This window comes from Natrix helvetica (assembly GCF_964273705.1).
Source record: "Natrix helvetica genome assembly, chromosome: 2".
In the NCBI taxonomy this organism is placed as follows: Eukaryota; Metazoa; Chordata; class Lepidosauria; order Squamata; family Natricidae; genus Natrix; species Natrix helvetica.
Genome location: NC_138552.1, coordinates 173,595,955 through 173,620,700, shown reverse-complemented (window position 1 = coordinate 173,620,700; position 24,746 = coordinate 173,595,955). Strand labels below are relative to the sequence as shown.

The window sequence follows — 24,746 nt, the reverse complement described above, 5'->3', positions numbered from 1 at the left end:
GTAGCTAAAGCATAGCCTTAATATAATTAATAGAAGTGAGCAGAGCCTTGGTGTTTTAGGAACTGCTAAATGCAATGCAACTCAAATCCCACTTTAAGCTACTGCTTGGCTTGAGCAGTCTTACAAGAATACATAAGAATCAAGTATTTTTGAACCCATCAGACTTAAGAAAGAGGTTATATATACTATTAAGTTATAATTATGCATCTAAGTTTCTTATTCTTTTTTTTTTTAATAAGGCAAAAGCTGTATTCCGGAATAAGTACAATCATTGTTTTATTGCTCTTAGTCTCACTCTTTTTGGGAATATTTGGTACAGTATAATGGGTGATAAGCACAGTAACAGACACCCATCTATTCCTATAAAGTAGGACATGACTCTTAAGACATTGAAAACCGGATTTCATAAAGACATTTGACCGCATCACATCACAGTACTTTATAAATGCTACTTTGCTGCAACGTTACCTGCATCAATGCAGAAGAGTGGATGCAAGCACTTGACACAGGATTAAATAGGTAATGGTGAGGTGATTTATTTTGTAATGTGACTACACCCAATTTCTTTGACTTTAGTTTTCTTTTTCTACCTTGAGATTAGCCTGTTTAAATTCAGCACATGTTACAAGAGAATTGTGGAATTTAAAGACTCTCTATACACTTTTCTTTGTATAGAGTTTAACAGAATCTCGCTGCAACTTCAAAATGTTTTTCCAAAGCAGCGAGCCCCAAACTTTCCAGCTTTGAGGACCAGTGGGGAGAGGGAGAGGGGACGGTTGAGGGCAGTAGAGCTGCATGCGCATGCTTGCCCACCACTTCCACAGCCCAATTCCGAACAGGATAAGGCTCGGTAGTGGACCGCTGCCCAGGGTTGGGGACACCTGTTCTAAAGAACAAAATGTGTAAATTTAAAAATGTGGGACCTTAAGAAGGAAATGCATTCCAAACCAATTCCATGTCATGCACTAAACTAAAGCATGCTTCATTATCCAAAGCCCTGAAACCCATAAAGGTAAATGGGGTGGGAATGCAAGAAAAAAGGTATTCTCTTTTAATGGAAATCCAAAGAGAATGATGCTACCAGCTGCAAGCTTAGGCATTTTGCTAAAAAAAATATTAGTCAAGAATCTGGCAAGAGACTTGACTCACTGGTTTGTTCTCCAAAATGATAGATGGCTCAGAAATTAATAAGTCATCTTCACCCAGAGAATCATAATTCACAAAGTTAGGAATGTCAAATTTCGTATGGCAGTTCAGCTCCGCTTCCAGTCGTCCACCATTCTCAATTACTTCTTGGAAATGGATGCTAGTGTCCATAACCGGCACCTTGTGACACTGCTTGGTTCTATTTGTGTCCTCAAGTTCATTGATGTAGCAATGGAGAAACAGTTGCTGAGAAAAAATTCTCTCAGAATCCAGGGGCTGTCCAAAGTCAGCTACAAAGTTGTTTGTGCAGGGTTTTTTCTCAGAAGAATGTATACGCCTACGAAACAAGGAGAGAGGAACAATGGATAGGTAAGTAATTTAGTGTCATTAATGTATACAATGTGAAACAGGAGATGCCAAAACAGATTGATTAATGTTGAATTAATTGGAATTACTCACTGCCATTCTTCCAGGAACTCATGGCGGCCATGTCATGTGCCCTTCATTTCCACCCTCAACAATCCTGTGAGGTAGGATCTGCTAAGATGGAAGGATTGGCCCAAAATGTCACTCACTGAATTTGAGGATGAACTTAAACATGTCCTGTTTTAAACAGCAGTTCTCACTTAACATATGCTCATTCCGAGACCGTTGAAAGATCTGATGATGCTGAATGGGAAATCCTTATCACAAGTCTTCATAGTTGTGGCTGTTGTAGGGCCCCTGCAATCACACAATCACCGATTGGGACTTTCCCGTTGGCTTCTGACAAAATCAATGGGGAAGCCAGCAGGAAATTGCAGATGGTGATCAAGTCTGTGGAACGCTGTTGACTGCTCAGGATTTGCCTAATGATGACAACTGAGTCTGCTGGAACTACTACTACTCTAAGTCGGCATTGTCAACATGACGTGCCTTACAACCACACTGCTTAGTGACTGGGTTCCCAGTCCCAATTGCAGTTGGTAAGTAAGGACTACCTGGACACTGAAAATGGATAATATTTCTAAAATATTATCAATTTGCAGTCCTCAGTGTTCTGAGTAAAAAGTTTCTTTCTTCCTCAGCTGTGACAACATCAGTAACGTGTTTCAATAAATCCTAATAAACGAGGGACACATTTACATTTTCATGTAGAACAAAGTACATGCATTTGTTGTGAAATATTTAAATTTAATTGTGAACTCACAGCATTTCTGGCATTAACGGTATACTTTTTGTAACTTTTCTTAAATAGCAGTACAAGTTGGCTGTTTAGTTCATGGCAATTTAAATCCCTGAGTCATTTGTTCAAAAATGCTCAGCTAAAAGAGATGATGATTTTTCAATGCCAGCAGCAGGACTTACTCTTGGTGGGGTACTCCGGTCTTGGTCAACAAGGTCAGCACGAAGAACATAAAAATGACAAAGACAGCAAGGCCGATCCAAAATCCGATCACAATGGAATCTATAGTGGAGAGGGGGGAGGGGAGACTGAATTCAAAATATACATCTTAAAATTTATAATTGAGAAAGAGTAAAAGAGGATTTGGACACAAAAATCATCCAGGTAAGACTTACATTTGTGAGCCTTGAGGTCTTCAAAGGAAACTGGGCCATATTCATAATATTCATATTCCCAGGTATAATCAGAATGAGACAATAGGGCATGTTTGGCTGTTTTGTTGGAAATATAGTGAGGTTCCGTCATCTCCAGCCTGACAATACATAAATAAGATAAGCTTTTGCAGAATAAAGTCATCTCAATGTCAACCTGCTTTATCCTATGGCAGTGAGGGCCAACCTTTTCGGCACTGAATGCCAAAAAGGGAGCATGCGCATGCACGCACAGCACCAGCTGCTGGAAAGGGGGAACTTTGCGCACATGTGCACGCTTTGTGCTTTGCGCACACTCATCTGAGCCGCAACCAGGAAGAGGAGCTGCCCAGGGGACATGTGCACGCCAGGAAATCAACTTCCGGTTTCTGACACATGCATGAGCACTGACCAGGAAGTCTTCCGGTTACTGCCATGCATGTGCATGTAATGGCTAGCTGGCCAACCCACATGTTCACGTCAGAAAATGGAAGACCAGCTCTTCCGGTTTCTGGCACTGCTGCATGCACAAAGGCCAGCTAATCGTCACATGCGCATGCACACCAGAAACCCAGAAGAGGAATGGGCAATACCACACGAAATGCCAGGCAAAATGGCTCCATGTGCCACTTCAGGCACATGCGCCATAAGTTTGCCATCTCGGTACTATGGTACCTCATCTTTCTACCTATCACTTTCAATGATTGATAGTAATCCTATCCTATTGCAAAGACTAGGATTTACCTACTCTTTCCAGTTTATTGCTAACATGACTAAAATTAGCAATGTCATAGCTGCAGAACAGACGATTCTAAAGGTCAATTTTATGTCCAATGTGAGATACAAACCAGCGCTCAACATATAAAACTAAATGCCATATTCGTTCTGAGTTGTGAAGAATTTACATCAGCCCTTCAAACTAGACCAGATCAGAAAAGAGACCATCATAAGAATTGTTGGAACTCTACAATTAGAAGGTAAAGAACAGAATCTTGAAAACCTGACAAGTTCTCTCCTTTTCCCTTTTGCTGTTTTTTTTTTCACTTACAGCTGAATGAAGGACTATGCAAAGTCAGATAATTGGGGGTTTTTTCCTACTAGAAGATCATCAAATCTTGTAGTTACAAAGTTGAGCTTCTGAAATTGATAAGCGATTTATCAGAGTTTGTTGCAGCAATCACATCCAGAAAGCACACACAGGTAACTGATTCAGCAGGATTCATTAACTTCTCATTATATATAAAATAGCACACGAAGTAAATATACAATACGAAAAGCAAATTTTCCAACGTGGTGGTAAATACAAGCAAACACAGGGAGATGAGAGAACAGTATCAGTTTCAGTTCAGAGCAGCAAACTAGTTTAGAGCTCAGCACAGACTCAGAGCTACAGAACTAAGCCATGCCCAGGTTCCTCGTTGTCTCCTTGTTGCTCACATAGCAAATACTGTTTCAATTTCCAAAGAGCCCTCATTGGCTGACTTAGTTGCTATGCCTATTCATTGGCTGACCTTGTTACCATGTCTCTTCCAGTCAGTCCCCATTGGCTGACCTGTTGCCATGTCTATTCCAGTCTGTGAACATACTCTGACACAATTATAATGCTTAGCAGAGCACAGGTGGAAGGAAGAGGAAAGTAGAAAAGGAGCAGATCTCACAAGATCTCAGAACATTCATGCAGCCTCATTATCTATTCCACAGTTTTCATAGACAGGTTCAAGTGGAACCCATTCCAGTGGAAGAGAAGTGCTGGAGAAAAATCTAGAATTGTTTTCCTCTCTGCTGGCATCTTTCCTCTTTAATACAGCATCGCCACTTCTTATATCTCAGCCTTTTCTTTTCACTGATTCCTTATCCCACTTCTCCATATACAAGATCTTCTTGCCCTCTTTTGCCAACCTTGTTTTATAGCATCTGATGTTTGGGAATAATTACTAGTTGTCTTCTTCAATACTATGTATCAACTCAACTACATCTGAGAAAAATACATGAAGAGGAAGAGCAGATTGGATTAAAGACAGTGTCTTTATATTCTAACAAAATGCATTTTTGCAGAATAAAATTATACCCAAGAGAAGAATCAATTTATTTTACTTATTTTTCACATTTCTGAACCACCCATCTCACTCAATGCTTCTGACGCAACTTCTTTCATTGTATATGTTGGAAGCATATGCCCCCAAAGAAAGTCAACTAATCATATCCTGCCCTTATACAGAGACACTCATGCTATCTGATGATGGAAATCTAAATGACAACTTGCTAGCCTTCCTGCTAAATATATCTTCTGTGTCACTGTGGCACAACTGTTTTGGAAGACATGTTACACATAAATTATCAAAATAAAGGTGTGCCTTCATGTGGCCTTACACTGCTCCTACAGCTACTTCCATTGCCCATTAAAATGCCCATCCATTTTAATAAGATTCCATCAAGAGCCTTTGCTTAAGATTTGTGGTCTTATTAACTCAACCTGTCCACCATTTTTTTCTGCTACCTTTAATGGCACCCAGTATTTTATCCTAAGCTCCTTGTACATATGTGCTTGTCTGCGTATACAAAACAGAATCCTCGTCAATTAGCATATGAACAATATACTGTAGCGTGAGAAGGAAGAAGTAGCTGGTAGGAATGAGCCTGAAATTTACACTCGTGAAGAATCTAATCAGGAGATGAAAAATAGCATTACCCCAAACCAAATAATTAACAATCATGGCAATTCCTCATCCACAATCAAAGGCTGTTAGACAGCTAATATATTATCCAGACAGCAAGCAGTAAACTCTTTATTACCAGCAGCTACCACTATAAAAATTGGCACCTGAACTTAAGCTACACTGCCGTATGGGATGGCAGCAAGGCTAGAATGTCGGGAAAAGGTTAGCCATCACTACTCTAGGCAAGAAGACCAGAAAATGTTTGGTAAGAAATACCCCCTTCTACAACTCTTTTCATGAAACACTTCTTAAATCACAAAGCAATTTTCTGCTTTGAAATTTATAGCCACAGTTTCTAATGGACCACATTTTTCTTTTTAAATTCCAATGTGTGTGTTTGTAATAGCTGCCTCAAGACTGAGCAAAAACAGTGGCCTGTAAAAACAACCTAATTAAAGTCTATTTCAGAGTTCTTAAGCAGTATAAGATTAATGAGGGTAATATTGTGGGTGCTTTTTCTAATGAATCTAATTGCTGTGTCTACAGTGGACACTTTGTTCGTCTTCACCTTCTATTCAATTCTCTAAATGACCAAAGAACAGGACAAGTAGCTCATAGCTTGTGGGGGGAGTGAGGAATTGATTTGGTGATATTAAAGGCTGACTCTGGTTTGCTCATATAATTTAGCCAGCTGGAAGCCAAATATAACAACACCAGGATGAAATCTTTCACAAGTATTGGCATGTTCAAAACGTCAGATTGCTTTGAAAGGTCAACTCACAGACTCAAATATTTGAAATTTTGTTTATTCACACAATTGGCAGTGCAATGCTTCCTGTTTCTACATTGGTGTTTTCATTAAATTTTATTTATAGAGATTATTAAAAGGAAGGAAAAGATTCAGATTATGCATATACGGTACATTGTCATTGGTCATTGATGATGACCAAAACAACTTCTCCCCATGTCATTGTATCAACAGTGTGTGTGTGTGTGTGTAGATAGAGGGAGGAAGGGAGGGAGGGAGAGAGGAAGAGGGAGAGGGAGAGGGAGAGGGAGAGGGAGAGGGAGAGAGAGAGAGAGAGAGAGAGAGAGAGAGAGAGAGAGAGAGAGAAGACATTGCAATAATAATATCACGGAGAATAGGATAAATAATTCTTCCTAAAATAGCTATCCAAAATGCTAGAGAGGCTTTCCTTTTTGAAAGCACTTTTTTCTTTGCAATGAATCATAAAATTACTAAAGCATTTCTGCCGAATTTGCTAAGTTTCAGTGATCAAGATATAAAAAAAGATAACACATATCATAATGAAACATTTGTAGTAGCTCAGTTATGATGCAGCCCTGTATATAAAAAAAACTTTTAATGAAAAAGTATCTTTCAAAACTCCATAGCTAAATCTCCAGGCATAAAAAAGAGCCCATTTATTTGGGGAAGGAGATGCAAAAGGGAGGAGAAAGTGGGATTCAAGGCAACTATTAAAGATACTGACTCAATGAAGCTACTTGGGAGATTCAGTACATATGCAGAGCACTGTTCCCTCTAAGGTGCGCGGCTGCACGGCCGTGCAGGTGGCAAGAAAACACCGCACAGCAGTTTCCAACTGCCGCGCAGTGTTTTGTACTGTCACAGGCGCCGGAGGTCCTTTGCAGGCGGCTAGAACTGGCCGCCCGCAAAGGACCTCCCCGGACTTGTTTTGATGAGCGTGGGGCGACTGAGTTAAGGAAAGCAAGCCCGGGGAGGTCCTTTGTGGGGGGGCCAACCCTAGCTGCTTGCGCCCGGCGCTGCGGCAAAAATAAACCCCCAAAGCCTTTTCAAAGCTCCCGCCGGCGCCCCCGCCCATGGTAGCGGCGCCTCCCCCTCTGTTCGGAGCACCTGAGCTGAGCCCCGCGTTACCCCTGCCCCCTCCTCCTCTTCTGTGCTTTTGAGGAGTCATGAGGCCGCAGGAGCCAGTAGGAAGGCGGCGGAGGGGGCGGGAGCAGGGGAAAAAGGCCTCATGGCTTCTCAAAAGCACGGCGGAGGAGGAGGGGGCAGCAGGGGTAACGTGGTGCCCAGCTCAGGTGCTCCGAGTGGAGGGGGCGCCAGCGGGAGCTTTGGCGGCTTCACTCCAAATGTGGTGGTGCTGTTTGAGGAGGAGGAGGAGGAGGAGGCAGCTGTTATTCTGGTGGTGGCAGGGGCTCGTCGTCGGCATCTTCAGCGGCAGCCCTGCCCCCTGTGAAAAAAACCGAAGATGGAGCAGATCCACGCAGATGACGTCGTCGCAACATGACTGGAGGAGGAATTCTGGGAGTTGAAGTCCACAAGTCTTCAAGCTGTCAGGTTTGAAGACCCTGGGTTTTTTTTTTCTAAAGGGTTAGGGGTGCAAGGGTCTTGCAACTTGACAGCTTTAAGACTTGCATGCTTCAATGCCAGAGTTCCTGAGCCAACATGACTGGAGGAGGAATTCTGGGAGTTGAAGTCCACAAGTCTTAAAGCTGTCAAGTTTGAAGACCCCTTGGGGTTTTTTTTCCTAAAGGGTTAGGGGTGCAAGGGTCTTGCAACTTGACAGCTTTAAGACTTGCGTGCTTCAAATGCCAGAGTTTCTGACCCAACATTTTGGTTGCTAAGCAGGAGCGTTGTTAAGTGATACTATATAACACTTTTACTTAAGCAGGTACCTTGAATAAACATAACTTTGAGTTTCAAATAATACTGATTTTGTTGTTGTCTTAGGTGACACCTGTGAAAAAAATTCAGGTGCTGCTCAGGCATAAAAATGTGCCGCTCAAACACTATACTTTTCTGCTCACACTGAAAAAAAATTAGAGGGAACATTGATGCAGAGTTCATTGAGGAAAGGAAGAAATGAAAGAGGATATTGCTGGCAATTACATGCTCCAACAGACAAAGATGGAAAACAAAATCTCATTTATTTATTTAGCTTTTTAATTAATAACAAATAAAAAACAAATCAGAAACGTAATAGTGATAAAGAGTCCTAGTGATAGTGTCAAAGAGAATAAAAACTACATGTAAAAAGTGATATAACAAGAAATTGAAAAATATGACCAAAAATTCAAATGATATGCCATTATACAAATAAACAGTTAAAAGTCTATATCCACTTGTCTAATGCAAGTTTTTTTTCTTAAATATGAGGCGCTTGTTGAATAATATATGCATTAGACAAGTCTTACATATTTAAGAAAAATTGAGTCTTTGGTAGGTCCTTCAGTAAAGATAATTCTATTACTGACATTACTCATCCAGCCTTCCAATCAGAAAGTTATTTAGTGCTCCCACCCGGTTTATTCCATCCTCTCTGAATTTACACATCAAGTAGGTTCTTCTATTCTATTCTTCTATTCTAGTTCCTAGAAACGCAACATTATGAAAACATTTTAGGTATCTATCTAGAAAGCAGGTTCAGAATAGATGTCTAGACAGTTTTCTCAGGAACAAAAATCTCAGACATCCTAAGTGATATATAATTAAGTTAAATGTATAATTCCATATGTGATTATTTCTTAAAGTTGAAGATTTAAGGGACTGTCTAGAAATGTAGCTAATTTGGATTAACTATTCAATAATACAACTAATTGTATAGTACTATAATTCTCTAAAGTAGAATTATAGTGTTTCCACTCATTGTTAACTTGCAGCTGATGAAATAAAATACAATAGCTTATTGAAAGAAGGCAACTGCTTCATCAATGAATGAGTGGCATGGGAGAGCATGGAATTTTATCTCATACTTCAAATTTAAAAAGTAGAAATCTGCAACAGACCATAGGTAAATATGTTTATTCAAATGCAGACTTTGGCCACAGATTTCCTTTCTATCATAAAATGAGTTGCTCTTGAGGTATTTGTTTTGAATTTACTTTAAAACGTTGTTTTTTCCCCCCTGGAACTATATCTTATTCTCAGTTTTAATATTCTGATTTGTGAGGGTGTACTACCAGTAGTGTTATAATGGCCTCTTTAATCTGTCCACGTTTTAAAATATTTTTTTAATGATTTAGCAAATCGAGCTTCACGTGGAGCTCTCCAAGGTGCTAATCTTGATTTCCCTTTCGGATTGCTTCACTGAGATCTGAACCTTGCATTGCAGCTCTCACTTGGCAGAGGCTGCTGCCTGTTAGTTTTGAAATGTGCATCGGCTCTTTTCTTTGACACTTAAGGACTTACAAGAGGTTCAGTTTCTTTCCTAAGTGACAGAAAAGGTGCTGAAGCCTAGAAGAAGTTTCTTCTCCATTTACTGATTCAGCACCTACCCACTGAAGTTACAGGGCAGCCTTCCTCAATTTGATTTACTCCAGATATAGTTGACTTCAACTCTCAAAGCAATCCAGTTTGGAAATTCTGCAGGGCAACAGTAAGTAAGACTGCTTTGCCTGAAAACTGAGGCTGTTGGCCACAAACATATTTGATTTTCTATAGAAAGTTTCACAGACACAACAAGGTAATAATCTCAGATTTTTAATTTGTTTCAGCCAACAACAGATGCATGTAGCAATACAGAAAGTTGGTTCCTGACCTCATGCTGACCCTTGCTGAATCAATTCAAGAACCAGTGCTTCCTCCCCCAGTGCTTTTCACCCACAGTAGGTTCTGCCAGAGAATATAAAGCTATTACATTCCATCTGATTAGAAATACATTTGTTGAGTTCTTGATGAAAACATGGACATTAATGTATGATTTATTCTCACCCACGCTTGGAACATTCTGACCCGCAATCATTCTTTTGATAAACCTACGGGGAGGGGAAAGGCTCAATCCAATTATTGCTTAAGTACGTGTTGCCTTGGAAACCTGTACAGAAGGACAGGTGGGATATAAATGTTTAAAAACAATTAAATGAAATGAATTAGCATCATGTCACTATTGTCAACACTGCTAAGCTTGCCTTCAAAGTTCTCTGTAGCCTTGCCTCACCCAGTCTTTCTGGTTTTATTTCCTAAATTTATATCTAAAACTTATTTTTTTATCTAAGGTTTTAATGCTGCCCCTTCCAAAAAAAAAAAATCCTTTCCATGTTTGTATTTAGTATTGTTCTATATCCATAGTGTAAGATCCAAAGCAGCAAACCTTCAAAAATAAAAAATACAAGCTCTGCAGTAGATAGTAGAAATCTCCTAAGCACAGGTGGTATTCAGCAGGTTCTGACCAGTTCTGGAGAACCGGTAGCGGAAATTCTGAGTACTTCAGAGAACCGGTAAATACCACCTCTGGCTGGCCCCACCCCCTTCTATTCTCGGCCTCCGGAGTCCCAGCTGATCGGGAGGAAATGGGGATCTGGCAGTAACCTTCCCCTGGAGTGGGGAGGGAATGGAGATTTTACAGTATCCTTCCCCTGCCATGCCCACCAAGCCATGCCATGCCCAGCAAGCCACGCCCACAGAACCGGTAGTAAAAAAGTTTAAATTCCACCACTGCTCCTAAGTGAGGATAAAGTTTCTCCAATCTATTCTGTAAAGATGATGGGATATTTTATTTAGACAGGACCTAGCAGTGGCTCAGTGGCTAAGACACAGAGCTTGTCAATCAGAAGGTTGGCAGTTCGGCGGTTCGAATCCCTAGAACTGCGGAATGGAGTGAGCTCCTATTACTTGTCTCAGCTTCTGCCAACCTAGCAGTTCAAAAGCATGTAAAAATGCAAGTAGAAAAATAGTAACCACCTTTGGTGGGAAGGTAACAGCATTCCATGCGCCTTTGGCGTTTAGTCATGCCGGCCACATGATCGTCTTAGGACAGGCTCTTCAGCTTTGAAATGGAGGGCAGCTCTGACCCCTAGAGTCAGGAGTGACAAGCACATATATGCGAGGGGAACCTTTACTTTTACCTAATATTTTCATCTTCCCCTTTATATCCAGCTAAATTAATTTTAAACCATATTAAAAACTCCTATAGCATCTGTTCTGTTTTTTTACTCCTTTTCACATACAACTCTAAATGCACAATCAGATTCACGTACTGTGGGATGCTGAGTTGTTGGCACTATAGGATAATGAACAGAACCTGAAGCATCTCCCAAACAAAATTAATTCCAGCTTCCTGTTCTCTTATGGAACTCTACAGTATGTTCTCTTAGTGCTTATTGTACAAGGGGGTTCACATGATACCACTTCTGTTTGCTCTGCTCAGAACCTGTCTCTTAAACGAATGGTTTTGCACAAGAAATGAGGTTACCAAATCTCTCAGGGTTCAGACCATTAAAGTATTTATGAATTTGGGTTGAAGTCATGCTATGATCCCCATCTGGAAACATCTGGAAACTTTGCCATCCACTTAAATCAAGTGGGCTGTAGGTAAAGAGATGTTTCTTGGGGACTTCCGTTGAGCTGTTGTTTGCCTTGTCTGCGGTATCTATCTAGCATTATTGTTTTTTTTCCAATTCTAAATATCCAATTCCTACTGCGACGCTGTTGCAGCAATGTCAAAATAAAGCATAAAACTAGAGATGCTCTGTATCAAAGGTCAGCATCAAACCACATTGATTTCATGTTTTCACTTTATTCCGCAAAGAAATTATTTGCCCTCCTGGGGTTGCTAATGTAAGATTTGGCTGACATAAAGCACCCAGGTTTAGCTCCTTCTGGAAGACAGGAAGGCACATCTCAAATTGATTTCCACTATTCTCCTCTAGCTAAATTATATATGATTCACACATTCCCAAACGATGTGGCTGAATTAGGCTTTGCCAACTGTCTGAAGGAGGAATAAAACTAGGAAACCATACTGTATTTGCTTCGTTGAGAATGGCATCACAAATACCAAGCAGGAGGAAAGAAAGTGAAACTAAACTGAAAATACAACACTGTCAAATAATTTACTAAGACTGTATTACTATTATTATTATTCTCTTCCTTCCTAGTACCTATCTCTTCCAACCTATAACCATGTTGCTTGTATCCTTCAATTTGTATTGTTTTATTTGTTTCCTAGTATGATTTGATAGCTTATTAGTAACCTTGACTATCACTAAGTGCTGTATCTTTTTATTCTTGATGAATGTATTTTATTCTTCTTATGTACACTGAGACATATTGTATGGGTTTTTATTGTACGCCGCCCCGAGTCCTTTTGGAGAGGGAGCGGCTAACAAATTAAATTTATTCTATTATTATTATTCATATACACCGGAGACAAATTCCTTGTGTGTCCAATCACACTTGGCCAATAAAGCTATTCTATTCTATTCTATTCTATTCTGTTCTATTCTATTCTAATCTACTCTACTCTACTCTACTCTACTCTATATTGGTTACAAGAGCAATAAATTTATAAGTTAACGTGAAGATCTCTGTGTTATCTGAAAGGCTACTGTAGGGGGAAAAAATTCTGGCAATATGAGTTAATTAGGCCCTGAGGAAGAAACTTTCTAAACCTAAAGAATAGCAATAAAATAGCCAAGGAACAAACATTGCAGAATAAACTCATTATAGGGAAGTATCCAGGAAGGGAGGGGGGGGGAGAAAATCGAGGTTTTAAAAGCATTGTTCCTCAATTTTCTCCAATTTAAGAGGCTGAAAAGAACAGGACATAATTTTTAACACTGCTTGAAGCAACAAGAAATTTCTTTAGAGCCTAATAACAAATCATCCAATAAAGCTTTTCAAACACTGCCTAAACCGCATTTTGCAGATGGCGCACTATCTTGTTGTGTGATCTCCAGATATGATGTGTTACTCCTTAGGATCATCGGATTTGTAGTCTAGACACATCTGGTAAGCATTTTTCAGGCCTTTTGTTTTCTCCTTCTCTCCAGTTCTTTTCTTTTGCATTTTGGTTTGCTCCTAGGAGTGCCTGTTTTGTGGCTTTCTAATTTTTTTCTCTAAAAAACCAACATAATTTGACACCAAATTAATGTGTTACAACTTCTAGATGGATTATACAATTTCTTGAAATTTCACTGCATCCCAGATTTTGCACTCTGTCCATCTGAGTTCAGAAAAAGCAGAAAAGGAGGAGGAAAACTATTTATTAATTAGTCCCATTTATACAGCTGCCCATTTCAATAAGTGATTACACAGCATACAACTATATTGTTGTATATTTTCAAGAATCATTTTGAAGATATCTTCAGTGTTTTCACTTGATCTGTTCTATCTTCTTTTGAAGGGACTAAATACAAATAGTATTAGGCCAAGAAAATTGTTTGACATTAACTAGAACTGGTTGAATTTTCTGAAAATGGATCCAAATTATTTTGTCTTTCAACTTCTTTGAAAGTGCTGTGGCTTTTTGAACTCTTGCCAAGTTCCCACATCATGCTGTAATATAGTTTGTCAGCCATTATGATTTATGCTTTAGCAAAGCCCATGAAGCAAGACCCTTGGGATTGTTCAGTCTTGGTTCAGGACAACACATGAAAGGAAAATGTGGTACAAAAAGAAAGCTGCAAAGGATGGACAAAGAGCTGTGAAACACAAAATACATTACAGTAATTACCACATCAGCACATCTTTTACCAGATCTTGAATATTTCCCTCTACCTTTATGCATCTACTATTTCCAACTTTTAGGAATCAATACGTTGTTTCTACTTGGAAACCATTTCTGGACTTTGTGCTTGAGGTGGAAAGAAATGAAACTTTGATTTTGGGTTTCACTGATTAAGATAGGCTTGTTGTTATAGAAATGGTTAGTTTATACTATTTTGCAAAAGTAAAAAGTTGAGGTTTGATCTTACTGCCTTATTCTACTGCACCAGAGGGAGTCGGAAGTCAAGGCCTTTTTTTTTTCTTTTTTCCCTTCTTTTCTATACTTCTCCCTTCCCTTTTCCCTCCCTTATTTTTCCTACTTTTAGCTTTTGTATTTTTGCGTTTTATATTATAAACCAATAAATAATAAAATAATAAAACAAGAACCCTGTCTACCAACCTGCTCCTGAATACCGCACAGTTCAATCCCCTCAACAGCTTCGAATCCTTGAAAGTCTGTTTCTGTTTTTGTTTTTTGTTCTCCATATAACCAGCCTACCTGTTAGGCTCTTCAGAATTCTTTTCTAAATCCACTTCACTCTAAAGGGAGGACAAGAGGTGGCAGTTCCCAGAAAAGACTCCTGGTGCAAAGCTAAGACTTTTTCGGTTGACTGAGTCTCTTTTAAAACTATAGCCTGCTGCTTTTTATCTCTAACATTTCCTAAGTTCACTTTTTGCTATTATTCCCATTTTATCTGGTTGTTAAATTGTGGGCATGATGTACTTTTTAAATCTGTATGCCATAGTTTTAATATCCTTTTTTGTTATGCATCTATGAGAATCTGCTTGAAGAATCAGAAGAAGGGGAAAATATTCTAAATAAATGTCTGTCATAATTCAATCAGCAGCAACGTCAGCATATAAACCAAGTGGCACGGAGAAGTCACCCCTTCCCTAACACCACCCGAGTGAGTAAGATCAACCTCAGGAGAGATAGGGAGATATTTCCTCCTTCCTCGTTTACATCTCAGAATTCCCAAACTGAGTATCTATTCTAACACCGGAATACTTTGCATAAAGCCAACCCGTATTAAAGTCCACACACAAAACCTCCCCCCTAACAGATCAATACGCTGCCCTACCGCCGCCTTCGACCCAGGGTGACACCTGTGCAACCTCTGGGGAGCCTTTTAAAAACAGACGCCGCCTCCCCCTAATAGAGGTGTAAACAAAATTATTTGGCAATCAGCCAGTGATCAGATGAATGGGAGCGGGTGGAAGTGTCCGAATCGTGCTGCCAGCCCTTCAAAGATCGCATCTGGCGACGCTTAAAGAGATCCCAAGTTCGCTGAGATGACATGATCCGAGGCGCATCTCGCCTTCTTCTCGTGTCTCCCACCCAACCACTATTGCAAATCACACTGCCTCCCTTGCATTTTGCACGAAGACAACCAGGCTGCGCGTTCCCTGGCTCCTTTACGCGTAAGAGAAGATTGCACTTACCCGCCCCACGTTTTCCCTCCTTTCCCTCCACTCGCCAGGCGCGCACCCGCGATCTTCTCCACCGTCCGCCGCCCCCTCGCCAGACGGCTTTCATTCATAAGACGCGGCGCGCTGCAGAGAAGCAATACCGGCTCCCTCACAGCTGCTGAAGGGAGGCGTCTGCAGACCTTTGGGTGCCTTCCGCCGCGCAGCAACCGCCTTTGAGCCGGTTGGTTTCCTGTGGCGTTTCTCAGCTGCCCTCTAGCGGTGGTCCGGATATTGCAGGCGAGATCCGGTGGGCAAGCAACAAGAATCAGTCAAAGAAAGTTGTAACATAACAAAGGACAAGAGGCCCAGCAACCAGCCTTAGACTTGGCAATGAAGATAATGAAACGGTGGGTTAGAGAGAGTCCATCCACTTTGCTGCTGGCAGTCCTTTTCTTTTTCTTTCCACCTTTCCCGGGGTGATGGACTTCTCAAAGCAGCCTTGTCTTCTGATAATGTGCCCAAAAGATAAGACTTTGAGCCTTGTCTTTTTTTTTCTTTTTTTTTTGCCTCAAGGGAGAATTCTGGATGACTTTATTTTGTCATCCATTTATTTTCTTGTCAGTTTCTGGAGACTTTTCCAACACCAGTAAGAAAGCCTCAGACTCCATCATTTTTTCAAAGTCCAATTTTTGCTACCATGGTGTCACAGAAATAAGCATTGTCCACACACAATTCTAATCTTTGTAGGTATTGAGACAACACAACATCTGTGCGTTTTCCAAGAACTTCATTGCCCTCCCGACAAGTGCCAGTCTAGGACTTATTTCTAGACTGCCAATTCTAACAGGCAGAGGCTATCTGTCACTTCAGTAACCACATTCTCATTTCAAAGGCTGGTCATCATATTTATTGCCATTATTTGGGGATTGCTTATATTTAACCTTAACACTTTTTTCCAATGCTTCTTAATACAATAGCAGAGTTGGAAGGGACTTTGGAGGCCTTCTAGTCCAACCCCCTGCCTAGGCAGGAAACCCTATACCGTTTCAGACAAATGGCTATCCAATATCTTCTTAAAGACTTCCAGTGTTGGGGCATTCACAACTTCTGGAGGCAAGTTGTTCCACTGATTAATTGTTCTAACTGTCAGGAAGTTTCTCCTCAGTTCTAAGTTGCTTCTCTCCTTGATTAGTTTCCACACATTGCTTCTTGTTCTACCCTCAGGTGCTTTGGAGAATAGTTTGACTCCCTCTTCTTTGTGGCAACCCCTGAGATATTGGAACAATGCTATCATGTCTCCCCTAGTTCTTCTTTCTCTTAAGCTAAACATACCCAGTTCCTGCAACCGTTCCTGCAATCTTGTTTTGCATTACTAGAGCTTACAGGTCATTTGCATTCTCAGCTGTCAATAGTGCCATCAACATAGTAGTTACTGATCTTTCTTCTGCCAATTTTAAAACTACACCCAGCTTATTCCAACCACGTTTCCCTCAATATATGTTCAGCATATAAAATGACTAAATAAGGAGAGAGTTACAGAAACATTATTAAGTGATAGTATAATGTATTGTTGCTTTGGCTAACATGGTCAGTATATAATGGGATACCCAGAACTGATCCAAATCCAATTTTCTAGTATTTCAAATCTGTCTCATGGAATTTTGCAGATTTCAGTAGCCTTCTGCAGTTTCAAGACGTCACTTTAAAATACTTCAACTATTTAGGATGGAGGAAAAAGGAAATGCAATCTAGGAAATGATTTTTTTAAAAAAAATATGTACATACAAGATTGTTCCCCCTTTCCTGCACAGCACTGTGGAGAGCTGTACATCTTTATTTCTAAGTAATGATCTCACATTGACTTTTCTATTTCACTGAAGGAGAAATTGTATCCGCATCCTTTTCAATTCTGGAAGAGGCAGGCAATTTTCCAGTGGTTTGCTTCATTTGTCTGTTACCATGACAACAGGAGACTCCAGAGCAAGTTTGTGCTTACACTCTTCAAAGGGAAAAAAAAGTCTATGTTGGGAACAGTGATAATATAAGTTGATGTTGGTGGAGAGGGTGGGGAGGGAGAGATGCAAGATCCCAGCTATTTCAAAATCCTAATAGCAAGGCACAAACACAAAGTTATTGTTCTCACCTTGTTCCTAATTCTCAGCATCAGGTATCCATGATAGGGTGTTCCTGAATGTAAAGGGTTATTTTGGTTATTATTTCAAACAACCACACTCATATACATGAACTTATCTAATGTCCTTCTACAGCTTTTGTGTGTTATCGCAATACTGTGCACCAGTTAAACGCCAGTTAAGTTGCATAAAGAGTGTAACTTCATTAAATACCTTCTCTATTAAATTCACCTGGATTCTCTAAACTGTTTATATTAACATTCAAAAATGTCCTATTCATTGGTGCCCACGGTACTGCTATTTTAAACTCTCAAGTAATAACACAAACTTTTTTTCTGCATTTGCTTTAATGTAAGTATTACTGTGAATGAATAAAATTCTACAACCATCCCTGGATCTCCCATTCTTTGTATCCAAAACCTTTGTATCCAATTAGTGTTTTCTCAAAAATAAGCTCAAAAAAGAATTCCCCTTTTAGATAAGCAGGGCTCCCTTTTAAGTTAATGAGGCTACACCTTGTAAAGATATTGCTAATCTTTTTTGCGCTCAATCTCTCCTAGTTTGAAAACACACAGCATTTTTTCCCCTTAATTTTCTATTGCATTTTTGTGTGGACATTCTGTTTGACTGTAATATTTTTTCCATCTGAAGCAAACTGTTAGGTTTCCTAAAACATGTCTTTGTTTCTCTCAAGTCAAAGAGTATTAATGAGTTTAACTATTACAATTTTCTATCGGTGATAAGGGCGAGGCACAGATTGTGGGGGCCATTTTTGCCCCCTTTTCTTTCTTTTTCTCTTCCCCCTTGTATCTCACACCCCCTTTCTCCTGTTCCTTTCCCCTCCCTTAATTTCCTATTTTCTTTTCTTCTTTGTATTTTATATAATTTTTAAAAAATGATATTGGGGGGAACCATTTTGTTGCACTCATTGCTCGTTGAGGGGAGAGGTTCCTAAACATTTTGCCATCACACCACCCTTTAGTGTAGGAGTGGGCAATTAATTTTCCCAAGGAGACACCTGAGAAACTGGGACAGTTATGGGGAGCCGAACAAATAGCCTGAAATTAAATCTGCTGTCGGCGCCCATGTACTGAGGGACGAGGGATTGTGGCCTCACTTTAATTCAGCTGCTGCTCTTCTGCCGTAGATGCAGGAAAAAAATTCTCTCACCAGCTGACTGAACAGCGCACTAAGCTTCTTCTCCGGCCCACTGCGGCATGCTTATTTACATTTTATCTTACTTCCAATTAACGTCATGCGGGCCAGACAGAGATATCCAAAGGGCCGTATGTGGCCCAAGGGCCATAAAATTCCCAGGTCTGCTTTAGTGTAAACTTAATGGCCACAACTCCTCTAGAAATCCAAACTCCAAAATGAATACAAATGAAAAATGAAAACAATACACTGAAGCTTTGAGAAAGCCGAATTTATAATAACGATGCAGCTAAAAGGAGCTTCACACTTCCTCTGGATTCAAAGTTTGTGAAACCCCAGTCTATGACGTTATAGCTGGGGTTAACCTCACACTGAACTGCAACAACGGTTAGAAAATACAATTGGACTTTGATAACCTATATATGAGGCCAATTCTTTGTTTTGTAATTTGTACAACACCCTTAATCTTGTAAGAGCTTTTTCGTATTAATAGATTTTCTCTGAAAATAGAAGAGACCAAATATTTTAGTATAATCTGGGGGGAAAAAACACCTTTGAATTTTCTTCCTGTTTTCAGTCAAGGAAGCGAAAGCAACTTGAAACATATCTCAGGTTTTTCCCTCCAGAGAGGAGGGGAACCATTTACATGAAGTGGGATCTCAAGGGGAAGGAAGAACCTTGATATGGAATTCAGTAAAAACTGATTCCCTGTGAGAAATACAGCTATAGATTCATTGTGGTACAGGCATGCATTTGCCCATTTTACTGTTGCTAAGTTTTATTACTAGACATTTCCATTTATTAAATTATAGCAGTAAAATCGATATTTTATTGACCCTGTTATACATTTTTCCATACTTCGATACAAAACAATCTTAAATATGTTTCAGAAAAGAAGGCCAATGTCATCAAGATATTAAATTAGAAGCAAGATATTGTAGGTTTGTGTCCAATTTCAGTCATTTGCAGAGTGGTGGTTGTGGAAAAGTAGAAGACGGAAACATTGTACACATTGCCTTAAACTCCTAGAGGAAAGGAGGATATAAATCTAACTAACAAACAATAATAGAGTTTCCTGACCAAGATTTCCAGAGCGAACTATTTTAAAATAAGTTCTTCAGTTTTTCTCTAGAAAACTGTCTTTAAAGACTACTTATCTTCAGAAAGTCATCCTTCCAGAATATGGGGTGTCAAGCAGTTCTTAATCTCCTAAAGTCAATACAGAAGACTGAAATAATACAAACATTTCTTTTTAATGTAACACTTCCTTGCTTTATTAGTCTTATACAAAAAGTAATTCATTATATAAAATTTATATATTGTGAGTAAGAACACAAAGCTAACATTTCTAACTCTAGAGCTTCATATTAATAGGATTATATTGTAACCAATCTTTTTCCTGAGTTAACCACTTTATATGTACTCTTCTAATATATTGCCAGTAAGATGTTTTACAGTAACAAATTATAACTTAAGAAAAAAGGTATCTAGTGCTTATCAGTGCAAAGGAATGCTACTAAACCTCCCTCAATGGAGGTTAAGAGTTCATTTTGCTCAATGTATATAAAATGAGCTAATTTATTTAAAATATTTCCGTTCACATTGTAGCAAAGATAAATATAATTACAAATAAGCAGAATATAAAATTATTTCTTGACCGAAAATACAGAATTCAAGTACTTATATTAAAATGAACATTATTCATGCATAATATTTTCTTGCCGAACTTCGAATGAAAGTAATAAATATGATGATGAAAATATCTGTACAGGAGTTCCAACGTTCTCTTTTTGTTATGTGGTAAAACAATGTACGTCATTACCCGAGTGTCCAAGAGTTTGCAAAAACCTGAAACAAAATGTATTAAAAGGAAAATTAGCCCCAATATAGTTTGTGTGGAGAAAGTAATGTAAAAGTCTGTTTTAATTTCCTCATAAGCTGTAAGGTTATTAAAAGTATACTCTGGCAGGCATGCCAGTTCTTAAGGTATGGAATGAAGGAGAGAAAGTTCATTTGTCAGGTTTACTATATTAATTTTGTTTAAAGTTTTTATTTGACATGTTTCACAATTGAAAACTAAATCAAAGTTCAATAGGAACTATAAATGTAGTTTTTAAAACACAGTCTTTGACTAGAACTCTATTCTGAGTCATATATTCATTTAGTGGAGCAAAGGTTATTGAAAATTGCTTCCAAATAGATCCTTTGAATATTAGCCTTAATTACTGATTCATACTGATAAATGTAACTATAGATCAGTCTGCCCAGTCAAACTAAGGGCTTTATGTGGCAAAAGATGGCTTGTCCAATGAGCCATGGCTTAAGCAACAGCAATTAACAAAAATCATATGTTCATATGTACTCTGTTATGGAGCTTACACACTTACATAACCTAAGTTAAAATATCCAAAAAATGCAATTCAACCCACAATGATTCAAACAGCAGTAAAGCAAACTGATATAAATTTGTCCATGTATTTAATGTACTCTTCCCTACTTATGAAAAACATTTCACATAAAGTGTGAGGGTGAATGTTTCAGTTGTTTAAAATATGCAATGTACAAAAGATTCAGTTGAACAGTATTTATCTCTTGTTCGCATTTCACTTACTGTATTCCTTGTTCCATAAATGGCAATGGACCACAAATGCATATAAGTATTTTAGACTCATGTTTACTTCTTTTGACAAATTCAGAAAGCAGAGAAAGGGAGATTTTTCCTTGTTTGCCTGGCCATTCTTTCTTTGGCTCTGAGAGAACAAACTGAACGTCAAACCTGAGAAACAATAATTAAAGACACCAATGTTTAAAATGCACATTTCAAATGCTTAGAAATCCACATGCATTCCATCATCCTCATGTAAATACCAATTCATGCAGACCAAAAAGGTAGTTCTCCACTAGCAACTGCCTTGCACAGTGACTGTCAGCAATTAAGGTGGTGATGAAAAAGTAACTTTACTACCAATCTTCACATTTAGGACCTTCACAGATCCACAAAGCCAAATAAATGCTAAAGTAAGACCTTAAGCGATTAAAGCAACTTTGTTTAATGACCAGGTTGCCGGTCCCAATTGTGGTTGCTAAATGAGGACTATCTGTACTTCCAGTAAGAAAGTGAATTGGCATACATATCCTGGATAGTTCTGCTTTATACTCTACACTGCTGGCACGATAATGCAACAAGTTGGATCCAGAGGGGCCTTTCCATCGGCTTAATGGGCTGAAATCACTACTAAAAGACAAATTGTTTTTCTCCGCACACTGCTACATTGTTCTAGAGCAGGGGTGTCCAAACTTGGGAACTTTAAGACTTGTGGACTTCAACTCCCAAAATTCCCCAGCCAGCCATGCTGGCTGGGGAATTCTGGGAGTTGAAGTCCACAAGTCTTAAAGTTCCCAAGTTTGGACACCCCTGTTCTAGAGTGTCTTTAACCTGAAGTAGATTTTTAGGGATTTCAAAAAGACCACTGAACAGAAGGAAATTGCATCCTATTCTCTTCCTTGTCCGGAAGGTGCTTTTTCAAGTGGCAACTGGACTTTCTTGTTTTTCTTTGAAGATGTTTCGCTTCTCATCTGAGGAAGCGAAATGTCTTCAAAACAAAAAACAAAAAACCACCCAAGAAAGTCCAGTTGCCTCTTGAAAAAGCAACTTTGGGACAACCATGACCTGAATGACTGAAAATCTCCATAGACATTTATTCTCTTCCTTGAGCCAATCAGTGAATGACTGCTCACAAAAGGTCTGGGTGCCCATTGAAAAGTTGATTATTAAGATAAGGTGCTAGGACAGCCATTTATTTGAAGTATGAATCATTTTCAAATATTCTGGCTGTCTACTTTTAGAACATACTACACAGGTAATGAATTTTGCTCTCAAATAACAGGTTCTACTTGAACCTGTTTTATATAGACATTCAGTTCTTGGGAGTATAAAAATAGAACCTGTTACTTTTGCATACAGGAGAGAGTATCATCTGCTCTTATTAGCCTTGCCTTCACCCAACACTGGCAATTCATTTATTTAGCTCAGTGTATATATAGACAATCCCGGAATGCCATAGCTATTAGCATACATATTGTATTGTATGAATGCTTATATAGATATCAGCATATATACAATACACCTTGTGGTGAGATGGGCGGCAAACAAATTTAATAAATAAAAATATTGTATGTTAGAGATATCAAAGAGACATAGAATGTGGCCATAAAGTTCAAAAACAATTAAAATAATTATGATTATGTCTCCATTATTCTAGAGGGCAGGGCATGGAACAATGGATTTTGATAGCAGAACAAAATACTAAGAGAGGCAGAATCCTTCCTTCACTGTCCAAGTGGCTGGCCATTTAACATGGATACTTTAATTGGATTTCTGAGTGGGACAGGAGCTCAGATTTGGGAGCCTAAGTAATGCCCTTCCAACTCCACTGATTGTTCCCCAAAAGAGAGAGAGAGGGGTTCCCCTCACACATATGTGCTAGTCGTTCCCGACTGTAGGTGGCAGTGCTCATCTCTGTTTCAAAGCCGAAGTGCTAGCTTTGTCCAAAGATGTCTCCGTGGTCATATGGCCGGCATGACTAAATGTCAAAGGTGCACGAAATGCTGTTACCTTCCAAAAAAAAGTCCCCACTTAAATTTTGAGCTTTTGTATCACATTCTTATATTGTGAACAGCAGATAGGGCTTCAATATATCAGGGGAAAAAATGCAAAGTCATGGTATACATCAGTTTCTGGAAACTATTAAATTACCTTGTGTCCTTAAGGGCTAACTGCTCCAGCTGACTTTTCCAAAGTATATCATCTTCTGTTTTGTTGAAGAACATCATTTTTACTGCCCTTAAGAGGATATTTCAATATTTAATGTTCAGCTTTTAAAAACAAAAAGTATTCTTTGAAAATCACAACCCTGAACACCTCAGTAAAAATTCCCAGAATGCTTTTAGCTAATCCACTTATTCAATTCTAGAAGCAGATCTCTGAAACACACAAAAATAGTAAGATGTGATGGTTCCAGCTTTCTATTTGCCCTTTCTTTGCTCATATCCCTTCATTTGAACAATACAGAATCCTGTATAAATGGCATTTTGGGAGAACAACTGAGTCCCTTATGAAAGGGTACTCCCCTTTATCCACTGGGACAATCCATCCCATCCCACTTCATTCTCTTTCTTGAACGGAGAGAGACAAATTAATCCTTCTCAACTGTCTTCTCATTTCATCGGGGTTATAACTACATATTCTAGCCTTTTAAAAATAGAAATAGACTATCATTTTTCATTATTCCACCAATTATTAAATACGGAAAGCCCATGTTTAAGAAAGTGGGGGCCAGGTTTAGTTCAGAGTTATAAGAGTCAGTAAAGGCAATGAAATTAGATGAAACTCATTTCATATTTTTATTTCAGCAATTTGATTGCCATAAAGAACAGGAATCTCACGGCATCTCGGCCAAAGGATAACATGCATTTATGAAGTTGATGGTGTGATTTTCAGCTATGCCAGGAAAGTTGCTATTCTAGCCAAACATTAGAGATGGTATAGATACAAAAATAATGTCTCTAGACTACAATCAATATGTCATGAGGTAGGTATGTAGGTAAGAAGGAAGGAAGGAAGGAAGGAAGGAAGGAAGGAGGGAGGGAGGGAGGGAGGGAGGGAGGGAGGGAGGGAGGAAGGAAGGAAGGAAGGAAGGAAGGAAGGAAGGAAGGAAGGAAGGAAGGAAGGAAGGAAGGAAGGAAGGAAGGAAGGAAGGAAGGGCATTTCCCCATATGCCCTCAAAGGGTCACTGCTGGATAAAGTAGAATTGTTGTTCTTATTAGATTCCCCAAAAAAGTGGGTGAAAGCCAGTGTGATCATCACAAAATTTATTAAAGGGAAATATTTACAGGCAATCTCCCTGTGACAGACAACAGGAAGGTATGCTGAGTTCTGACATGGCACATCCATGCCAAGGGACTGGTTTGTTGAGTTTTATAACCATAAAACAAGTTGCATGAGAAACTGATGCTTTATTAGTAAAATGCCTTGCCTATGGATTTTTCAGTGGCTCTGCGCCTGGCATTACCTCTATGTGCATTCCCAGATGCAGTCTGTGGTGTGGTGTGCATCTCACTATTTATTGCATGTGGTGGTTAAACATGATGCTAACTTGGTTGGGGGCACACAAATAGGAAAATACAAATGGAATAAGTTGTAAG

The 24,746-nt window shown here is 39.2% G+C and overlaps 2 protein-coding genes across 3 annotated transcripts in view; both read right to left on the bottom strand.

The window, feature by feature from the left end:
- Positions 1–275: 275 nt before the first annotated feature.
- MRAP2 (melanocortin 2 receptor accessory protein 2) lies at positions 276–15,418 on the bottom strand. Its single transcript, XM_081945728.1, has 4 exons — positions 15,289–15,418; positions 2,707–2,843; positions 2,494–2,593; positions 276–1,483 (listed from the first exon to the last, which is right to left on the bottom strand). The coding sequence occupies exons 1-4, from the start codon at positions 15,384–15,386 to the stop codon at positions 1,117–1,119; spliced, it is 702 nt and encodes a 233-aa protein (XP_081801854.1). The 5' UTR covers positions 15,387–15,418; the 3' UTR covers positions 276–1,116.
- Positions 15,419–19,787: 4,369 nt separating this feature from the next.
- Positions 19,788–24,746, bottom strand: part of CYB5R4 (cytochrome b5 reductase 4) — a 35,527-nt gene continuing 30,568 nt past the window's right edge. For both annotated transcript variants that reach the window (XM_081945883.1, XM_081945882.1), the window contains 3 exons: positions 23,299–23,385; positions 21,154–21,318; positions 19,788–20,390 (listed from right to left, as the gene is read on the bottom strand). In XM_081945883.1, coding sequence (XP_081802009.1) covers positions 20,336–20,390; positions 21,154–21,318; positions 23,299–23,385 — 307 coding nt within the window. In that variant the 3' untranslated portion in view covers positions 19,788–20,335. The remainder of the gene's footprint in view (positions 20,391–21,153; positions 21,319–23,298; positions 23,386–24,746) is intronic.